The sequence below is a fragment of the Trametes versicolor genome (assembly GCF_000271585.1).
Source record: "Trametes versicolor FP-101664 SS1 unplaced genomic scaffold TRAVEscaffold_16, whole genome shotgun sequence".
NCBI classification, from domain to species: Eukaryota; Fungi; Basidiomycota; class Agaricomycetes; order Polyporales; family Polyporaceae; genus Trametes; species Trametes versicolor.
In genome coordinates this window covers 460,051-469,300 of record NW_007360336.1, presented here as the reverse complement: position 1 = coordinate 469,300, position 9,250 = coordinate 460,051, and the positions used below count along the sequence as shown (strand labels likewise).

At 56.9% G+C, this 9,250-nt stretch overlaps 4 protein-coding genes across 4 annotated transcripts; 2 read left to right on the top strand and 2 right to left on the bottom strand.

Moving 5' to 3' along the window:
• Positions 1 to 297: 297 nt before the first annotated feature.
• TRAVEDRAFT_92227 (uncharacterized protein) lies at positions 298 to 606 on the top strand (the record flags this gene model as incomplete). Its single annotated transcript, XM_008047194.1, has 1 exon — positions 298 to 606. A coding segment is annotated over one exon (309 nt), but the record flags the coding sequence as incomplete, so codon positions are not given.
• Positions 607 to 2,308: 1,702 nt separating this feature from the next.
• On the top strand, positions 2,309 to 4,103 carry TRAVEDRAFT_32305 (uncharacterized protein; the record flags this gene model as incomplete). The annotated part of the gene is made up of 5 exons (XM_008047039.1): positions 2,309 to 2,549; positions 2,619 to 2,661; positions 2,727 to 2,846; positions 2,904 to 3,228; positions 3,583 to 4,103. Coding segments are annotated over exons 4-5 (461 nt in total), but the record flags the coding sequence as incomplete, so codon positions are not given.
• A 909-nt stretch (positions 4,104 to 5,012) lies between these two features.
• TRAVEDRAFT_54269 (uncharacterized protein) lies at positions 5,013 to 6,065 on the bottom strand (the record flags this gene model as incomplete). Its single annotated transcript, XM_008047193.1, has 4 exons — positions 5,013 to 5,358; positions 5,420 to 5,711; positions 5,762 to 5,910; positions 5,971 to 6,065. The coding sequence occupies 4 exons, from the start codon at positions 6,063 to 6,065 to the stop codon at positions 5,013 to 5,015; spliced, it is 882 nt and encodes a 293-aa protein (XP_008045384.1).
• Positions 6,066 to 7,062: 997 nt separating this feature from the next.
• Positions 7,063 to 8,340, bottom strand: TRAVEDRAFT_54268 (uncharacterized protein; the record flags this gene model as incomplete). The annotated part of the gene is made up of 6 exons (XM_008047192.1): positions 7,063 to 7,201; positions 7,253 to 7,518; positions 7,576 to 7,761; positions 7,820 to 7,967; positions 8,028 to 8,161; positions 8,218 to 8,340. The coding sequence occupies 6 exons, from the start codon at positions 8,338 to 8,340 to the stop codon at positions 7,063 to 7,065; spliced, it is 996 nt and encodes a 331-aa protein (XP_008045383.1).
• Positions 8,341 to 9,250: the final 910 nt, after the last annotated feature.

The following is a 9,250-nucleotide window of genomic DNA, read 5'->3' as shown; positions in this document are numbered from 1 at the left end:
ACTGGCCGCATGCCTCGTTCCATGATTTGGGACAACGCCCAGTCAGATGAATATCCTGGCGTCCGCGTTTATGCTCAGCGCGTAAAGCAGACCATCATGGCTGCCCATGATAGTATCCTGGCTGCCCGAGTTAAACAGACTCGAGACGCTAACAAAAAGCGGCGGCCCGTACCTTTTGCAACCGGAGACTTGGTGTACCTTTCCACCAAAAATATTTCTCTCCCGAAAGGTCTCGCGCGCAAGTTGACTCCGAAGTATATTGGGCCCTATCCCATACTTCGAGACTTTGGAAACAACTCGTATCAGCTTGGCTTACCTCGGAACCTTAAACAAAGAGGTGTCCACGACGTTTTTCACGCGTCTCTGCTCAGGATTCACGAGCCTAATGACGACCGTCTCTTTCCGGGACGGCTCGAGACACAGGTCGCGGACTTTGAGGAGCCAGATGACGAATGGGTGATCACCCGCATCCTGTCCCACAGCGGCGCGCGCGAGGATTCGATCTTCGAGGCCTTGTGGCGTTCTGGTGATCGGACGTGGGTCCCCTTCCGCGAAATCCGCAATACCCGCGCGGTTAGCGAGTATTTGGAAGCTCTAGGGGCGGAAAACATTAGCCAACTGCAGAACGGAACGGGTCAGCCTCCGAGTGATGACCCACAAGTTTTCTTAGGGGCCGTAGGGCCTAGGGCGAGCCGTCCGCGGCGCAAGACCTATAAAGGGGACCGCGCTGCGAGGGGGAGGCTGCATCAGCGGCAGCCTCTCCTCCCTGATCACGCTCCTTCAACTCACCGCTATCCCATCCCGATTCGACAACCCTCTCGTCTGCCTCGGGTCGCCCCCTTCCATTTGCTCGTCGTACTCCTGCTCATACTCGTCATGGTCGCCTTCGACGGCAACTCGGCTCTCGACCGCCTGGCCAACGGGAACATCATCCTACGGCGGGCTCCGACCGGCACCAAGCACCTGTACGCAATCGACCAGCTCCGCCTGTACTCGCGCTTCGACTTCGCTCTACGCAGCGACCGGCTCTCTGGTCCGGGACTTACCGTGCCTGCGGGCTACGTGGAGTTCTGTGAGCTGTGGGCCCAGGACACCGAATGCCGCTATCAATTCGTTCAGTACGATCATGCCTCTGGAGCCGTCGACCTCGTCGGGATTCACCTACCTGCCGACCAGCTCGCCCCGACGCGCGAGCTGCACCCCGCTCCGAACCACGTCCTCATCCCTGCACCCGCCGCCGCTCCTGTCGCCGCGCCCGCTGCTCGCGCGGACACGCGCCGTCAACTCATCGTCGAAAACTTGATGCTGGATCAGCTCGAGCGTAACCAGCGTACGCAAGACGCCATCCGCGAACGTCGCGAACGTCGCGAGCGCGAGCGCGCCGAGCTGGCCCCCACCGCCAAACCACAAGTGTGGCGTGACCGCGCTGCCGCCGTCAAAGGCAAGCCCAAGGGCAAGGGCAAGGACAAGGGCAAGGCCCGCGCCCTTGCTCCGAAGACGTCCGCCGCTCTGGTCGTCGCTGCCACCAAAACCTCCGACGTGGACATGGACGTCGACGTGTCTGCGGAGCTCCCCTTCGCCACCCCCACTCCTCACGTTCCTGCCGTCCGCGTCGCGTCGCAGGCTGAGAACGCTGCTGCTAGCGGATCGGGTGCGAACCAGCCGAAGAAGATATCCAACGGAGGCGTCGACGAGGAGCTCGTCGACTACCCCTCGGACGAAGATCCGACGAAGCAGTGAACCTCGTCGCGGGACTTGGTTGCACTGGGAGGGCGGATGTAACGCCCAGGCGCCGGCCGAGCACTCCGGCGCTGGACCTACCGTATACGTTACTCCTTCCTTTCTCAGCTTACCCGCGTACTGCTTACTGTACGCTCTCTCATCCTGCCTTGGCTTCGCCTTGGCACCCAAAACTTCCTCTTTTCCTCTCGCCTCTCCGATACGTATAAAAACCCTTTGTATTCACGTACGGCGAGGCATCGTTCATTCCTCAATCGAACAGACCGTATCCCTGTCTTTCAGCGTCTGAGCGTTCCCTGTGACGACCTCCTTCCCTCTTCGGTTGCCGGCGTCACACTCGGGTCCGCTCGAGTCGGAGTTGGTCGTGCGCCGTCCTCCTGCGTCTGCGCCGTCCTCCACGCGTCCCAAAGAGTGTCTGCAGACTCCCTTTAACGCCTTCCGCAGGACTTGCTCACATCAGGCTGTGCTCGCACTCGAGCCACTATTGAACCTGTTACTGCTGCACCCATCCCGCCTTCCCTTGGAGTTCTCCTTTCCTCTGGCTCGACGTGTCCATCGCCCGTTCTCTGCCTCTCTCTACAGCCACGTATCCCGCCGTCTCACCCTCCTCGGCCTCTCCTGGCACGGCAATCGAGACCTGCACTCTCTTCTTCAGCACGTCCTTGGGCATCCTCGTGCCTACACGCCAATCAGAGACCTGGAGCGCACGTCGAGGAGTCTCACAGGATGTTGGATACGACGACGTAGCGGACATCGCCATCTGGTACGCCGTCTATAAGTCAACGATCCCTGGACACACCGTCATACATGTGGGTGCAGTAGGCCGTCTGGATGGCGACTACGATGAGTATGAGTATTCCTAACACCACTTGCTACAGAAAGCGATACATCCGAGTACATAGTATCTACGTCGACCTCAGGGTGAGTGAATCGTCTCTCCGGTGCGTCTCTCGGATAGTCGAGCCAAGGCTTGCGCCTGCAAACAGCGTCAGGCGAGCACCAACCGCGCTGCGCTGGGTGACCGACCTCTACGCTCTGGGACCGGCCTCATGGTCTCGAAACTCAAATTTTACGCATATACGAACCGCAGATCATAGATGCGACAGGTATGCGTTCGTCCTGCTTTAAAAAAATCGTTAATATCTCGTTGCTGGTATATGCAGATTGAGCAACACCCGCGCTGCGGGTCGTCTTCGTCCATGCCCTTCGGCCCGCGCGCTATAATCGATGGCTAGCAATTTCCCCTCGCACAGCTTAGCGTCGTACGAGTCCGCCGATGACCCCATCGACAAGCCCGTATTGAACAATACGCAGAGGTGTGCGCTGCGCGTCTCAACCCCGTCTCCGCCTTCGCGAGTGCACCACGTATGTCCCCCGCGTCACACATCTCCTCCCCGGTGTTCCGCGGCCCAACAAGAGACCATCGCTCTACGATGATGCGGAACCCGGCGATGCCGCCAGCACGACGGGAGACTCGGCCGCACCGGGGTACGTGCATCGTCTGCGCTGGACAGAATAATACCGGATTCGATTGTCGCTGCTTGCACGAGCAGACTCGGAGATCGACGTCGCGATCAGGACGCCTCTATCACGAGCGGTGTCAGCGCGCCTTCAGGTGTGGGGACGTCCACTAGAGATGTACCATCGTTGAGAACCGGCAGCGGCTCACCCTACCTCACAGAACGAGGACACACAGTCTTCCATGGAGGCATTGCAAGCGTTCAGCATCGTTGTCTACACCACGCGGGTAGTACGTGCATGTGCTGACTACTTACACACGGCGTGCTCTGTCACTCGTTTTCTCCGACGCCGCTCAGTGCAGCGCTCATTTGTTGCTTCTAGGCTTCCACTCCACCCCAGGAACGACCGACGCCCCTCGCGTACCCAAACACGGTCCTAGTAGGGCGTGTCTGTGCCCGCATAGGAAGGGCCATGGCGCAGAGGACAAAACTCGAGGCGGTACTAGGAACAAACACGCGGACCTCCCAATGCGGCGGGGTCGCACAGACTACAGCGCTAGCTGTCTGTGGTCCACCGACGACCCGAGATCGCAACCCAGCACTCCAACCCCAAACACTGCGCGACGCAAGCGCTGCCATGCATCTCAGCAGAACACGGATCCGGCACGGCCGGATCCCGTCCTATGCGCGTCGCGCCAACAGCTAGCCCTTCGCGCTCGTCTGCGTGCTCGTCTACCCGCCCGTGGCCCCGCGCGGGCGTTCGCATGTGCCTGGAAGCCTGCTTTGGCGGCAGCACGCGTCCATAGCGACCTCGTCACCGGATTCCTGGCGCGCGACACTCCGTGCTCCGACTCGTCGCTCGCTGCTCAAGCACTCAAGACCCGCTGGGGCTGCTGCGAAGGAGACATGGGGGCGTGCGTGTAGGCGTCGATGGCATGCGGAGCCGCGTCCAACACATCCCTGCTCGCACCTCGCCTCGCTCTCCGGCCGCACGCTCCCACGTTTCGGAGCAGGACGCGCGCTCCTCGCGGGGATGCGCGATACATGTAGACATTCGTTCATATTGTAGGTGTTGTGCCCGGGCTCCCTGCTGGGCAATCTTACTACTTCCGTATCCTCCGTTCAAGACGGATTATGCATAAGGGACGTGCGAGGCAGCGCGTGAGAGCGTTACTTTGAATGCTTACCGGGCGTGGACGTGAGTACTCTACACGGGCATCGTCAGAGTGCGTCCATGTACTACTCGCATGTAGCGGGAGGATGGCTGTGGCACGGCGATATGATCTGCTTTGACGATCGACACGCCATGGGGAACGCGGTCCACTCGCAGGCACTGTCGCGTCCATAGTGAGAGCTCGCCGCCCCAAACTTGCTGCCGCGCGTGCATTCAGCAGTCGCTACGACCTCATCCGAGGGTGTATATGCGACGAGAAGTAGTGCCGCAGGGGCGACAGCTTCTTCGCCGCCGAAGGAGCGCGAGAGGTTCAACCACGTCTACGGTGCGGGCTCGGCTTCGAGCGCCAGCCCTTCCTATGAGCGCCCCACCAAAAGATTCATACACATAATACTTGCGAAAGGTTCGAAGCATGCTATCGATAAACATGGCGGCAGTACTGAGCATTCGAGTGGGGTTACAGTGTGGAAACGAAGCGAGTGCGCAAGGCGAGTCGGGGGCGAGATGGACAAGGGTGGAAGAGATACGTTGAGCGGAATCTTCGAGCATGAGATACACGGCCGCACCGGCTGCAGGGTGAGCAGGATGAGTACGAGTAGCCGCAACAGGGGGCGGAAGCGGTACATACTTCTGCGACGTCAAGACGGACACTCGCCACATGCAAGTCCCGTGGCTTCGTCCTCTTCTGCACTGTAATATTCTTCCGCGCTATCGTCTCCCACGTCGGTCGCGTTCTCATAGTCCGACTCCGGAGACTCGTGGTTCACCCCGAGGACGTGATCTTCGTTGCTGGAGCTCCATGCGAGGGATTTGGCGTCAGAGTCTTCGGTGTCATCCTCATCGCTGTCGTCCGTTGCGACTCTATCTCCAGCGGAGTCGTCCGAGTCGCTAGCAGAGGTGTCGCTAGTCGAATGATGGCTCTCTTGGAACTCTCTGAATGCAAAGAGCTCGTCTTCACCGAGCTGCAGAACATCGGTGGCCATCCTACCAGAATGTGCAGAATCAGTACAATACCCAACATATGTAAATCGACACCGGTGCGTACTTTGTCCGTGTGGTGAATACGAGGTCTCCAAGCACTTGCGTCCAGGTGAATAGTGGAGCTTTCACACCCTCAATGTGCTCAAACTGCGATGTCGAATCGAAAATGATACCCGCCGGCACGGAGGTTGGATACTTCTCCGACGACCAGAATCCGCTTGGAATATTGCAGTCGTGAGCGGAACCGTTGTTGCCATCGAATTGCAACAGGAAGAACCAAAGCGGTGGGTATACCTGCTCAGTGGCATGCACACTCATCGTGATGGTCGTCTCAGTGAAATATGTTCGGTACCGGGCTAGACATCCATATCAGCGACCGAAACACACACAGGTAGAACGGACGCACCTATATCGATGTACCGGTATTGTCCTTGAAGGACAGATATATCCGGTAGTGCACGCATCATCCTCGAGGCAGCATGGAGTTCGTCCAGCACACCTACACGTTGCTGAAACAGAAGTGTCGTATTCACGGGAATGCAGGAAGATTGGTATCTGAGTGGTTGATTCAGATGAACTAGATCGGGGTACAAGCAGCTCGGATATTGCTCTCACCTCTTCCATCTTGTCTGGCCCCCGCCCGTGCCTAGCTCGAATTCGATGCACATCTCGTCAAGGTCCGATTCCGGGATATCGAGCCATTTAACCATGCTCAACCTCTGGTAAAAATCATGGCCTTCTGCCCTTGTGAGCTGACCGGCGAGACCGCTCGATTGGTGTACTTTGCGGCGACTCACCTTGCCTGGGACTGGGAAGTGCAAGTGGTACACTCTGCACTCTTACAGCGACCTCGAACCCGGGATCTTGTGCAGATAGACAGGTCCAATCTTCGTGAAAGTTGTTGCGTCCCAGCCACACTCCGAGTGGATACCGTGAATAGTCAGCAATATGCTCCCAACTACACCACCATGAGCGACCTGGGAGGAGGAAGGACATGTATGACGGAGAGGGTCTCAGGATGGATGAGAACCAATGCTGCACCACAGTGTCGACGTGTGCACATGCAATGGCACGAAGACCTGACAACGTAGTCAGTAATCACACTTCCAGGGATCGGTTTGCATGCCGTACCTTCTATCGTGTGCATCCTATCTTTTTGTGCAGCCGGGACATCTATCATCTGGGTATAGGTATAGTGAGAGTGGGAGCATGATGAGGGTCATGATTCCTACCTGAAGATCGTCTGGCTTCTCAAGTGCGAGGAGATCCCGAGCCCATTTGATACGGCCTCCACGGCGGTGATCAACTACAACCTCGTCTGATCTGATGGTATGGATATCTTCATTTGTATCCTGCATGGACATGACATATGGGCGGTAAGTCAGTAGACCTGGTGGTTTTGTAGCAGGTACATCGTACCCAATATGAACGCATGGGCAACAGTCGACGCAGATTCACCTGAGTTTCAACATGGTTGATGGCCATCTGCCTCCGATACATTCAGAACTTAACCACATCCACCGGATCACTGGTTGAGTTGAGGTATACGTACACAAATCGCTGCCGCCTTTATAGATCTCATCAGCATTGTAGCAGTATCAGGGACATCGATGCTACGCGCCATTTGCAGGTGCATTCGTAACTTCCTGGCTCCACGCAAGGAGCTTAGATGTTCCGTAAAGGGAATGTAGTCTTTCGAAGAATAGTTCAGCCGCGGAGACAGACATTGAATATTGGCCGTTGTGAGTGATATGGATATGTCGCCATACCTTCCGTCACAATGTACGCGGCCTGGCCTAGACTTCCCCGACGGGAGTATCCCATGACACTTAGAATACTGGGGTGGCTGCATATATCATAATGAGGCACGGCCCCAGATAGAGCGATATTGACATACAAGGTTCGCCGGGCGAGTTTGAGGGTCTCTACAAACTGCTGTTCGTCTTGATCAGGATACACGTGCACCACCACCTTCATTCCGGTCAGGTCACCCGCGGCCTCTACGACACCACGGTAGCGGGATACACGTCCGGTCCGTGGCCGAGGACTCGCCTGAACGAGCGTATTTTCGTCTCTGCGCTGTGTAATCGTGGTGTCCCATGGCTTGTGCAAGTCGACGATGGGCTCCAGTAAGGCGATGTTTTCACGGGCGAAGATGCGGAACTGACACCACCGAGTATCAGCATGACACCGAGTAGAGATATGGACCTGAATCTTTACATCTCCGTCGAACGTCACATTCCCCCCCACACGATGTGCAAGGTCCGAGATGTCGGTGCGGATGACCCTGGTCTCTCCTAGTACAGCGTCTCCGACACGTGCTGAGTCGTCGATGTGCTGCATGATGCGGATGTTTCCGCTCATCAGCGTGTTCATGCTTTGGTCGATTGAGAGTGCAGACTGGATCTAGCGATGGTCGCGATATTAGTGGGCTTGAGCACGATGGGAGTCGCTAGGTCCACACCATAAAATTGCGATAGGACTCTTCGAGCTTCGCGGTTAGCGTCTTGACCTCCTTCGCGATTTTCCCGCACTTGAGGGCAAGCAGGATGCGCTCTCGCTTTCCAATTCGCAGGCGGCGGGCCATAAGACTCTCAATATCTAGTAGGTTGCTTGTGTCCGATCGAGTCAGATCCAATCGACGTACAGAGGTCTAATGCGCAAATACATACCCCAGAAACATGGTGACATGCTCTTTCGCCGCCGTTTCGCCGTTTACGTTCTTGAGCTGCTGGTATATTGCCATCATACGGCTTGCGGCGCGTTCGGCGAGGGCTCGGCAGTCATCTCGGGTTTCTTCTATCTCCTGAACGATCTCGGGCTCACTACACAGAAGAAAGAGCGGGGACTGAGCGTGCTCACCTTGGCTTTCTTCGCAATTCTCAGCGCGCTATCGAGAACGACGCTCAGCCCCGGGAAGGGAAGGCCCGTCGCTGCAAGCACCGCTAATTCCAGCGCCGCGATCGATCCCTCGAGGATTTGCATGATAGACAAACGATGAGCAGGATGGGAGAGCCAGATGGGAGCGCTAGCTTGGCGGCGAGCCTGCAGATGATGGTACGGGGTTGCAGCGATGACAGCGATGTGCTATGAACTGTCGGGAGGCGGAGTTAATGTAGGGCACATGTCACGTTCGAAGACCTTGCCTCGAGTTCCCAGAGGCTGTACGAGAACCCACAGACATGTGACAGAGTTCTTCCAGGTGCGATTGAAAGCCGCCGAAGCGACGACACGCCATGGCTATGCACAAGTATGCGGTTGACGCTGAGTTGGCGTCCTCGAGCTTTTCTGCCAGCCAGTGCGAGCATATCCGGTGCGTATCATAGGTACCGCTCCCCGTGAAACGGCCATGTGAGCCTCGATCTGTGGGAATCAGTTTGAGAACTGCTTTCAAGGCTTGTTACTGATAGCGTGGGAGACGACGACAAAAAATCAAATTTGTTCCGAGACTGTGCTCGTCGCTACTACCAAAATTGACACGGTTGGGAAAGGCGCGGAGCATGTTGTTTGGTTAATTCAACATCACAGTGCTTATAGACGACGCCTTCGTCGCGGATCCTCGTGCGCCCTCATACACAGGAGTGTGATGCTGCCAGAGACTCCTCTGCTCATCTTAGACCCAAAACACAACACCCAATCGAGCGCGTACTCATCTGCATGACTTGGAAGACCATGTAGTCCGAGCGGTTGCTCGAGCTTGGCGAACGCCTGCTGCTGTCTGTCTAATGCAACGCCGGACCAAAAGTCTCACCGGCGTACACTTTGAGGCGCGTACTTACTTGATGTAGAAAGCCCAATATTTCGTGAACAGGACGAGTCCAGACGGATTCATAAAGCCACCCATGCTCGAGACTTATGTTGCGGTGGGCAGCCGTTTATGTCTGCACGATACCCG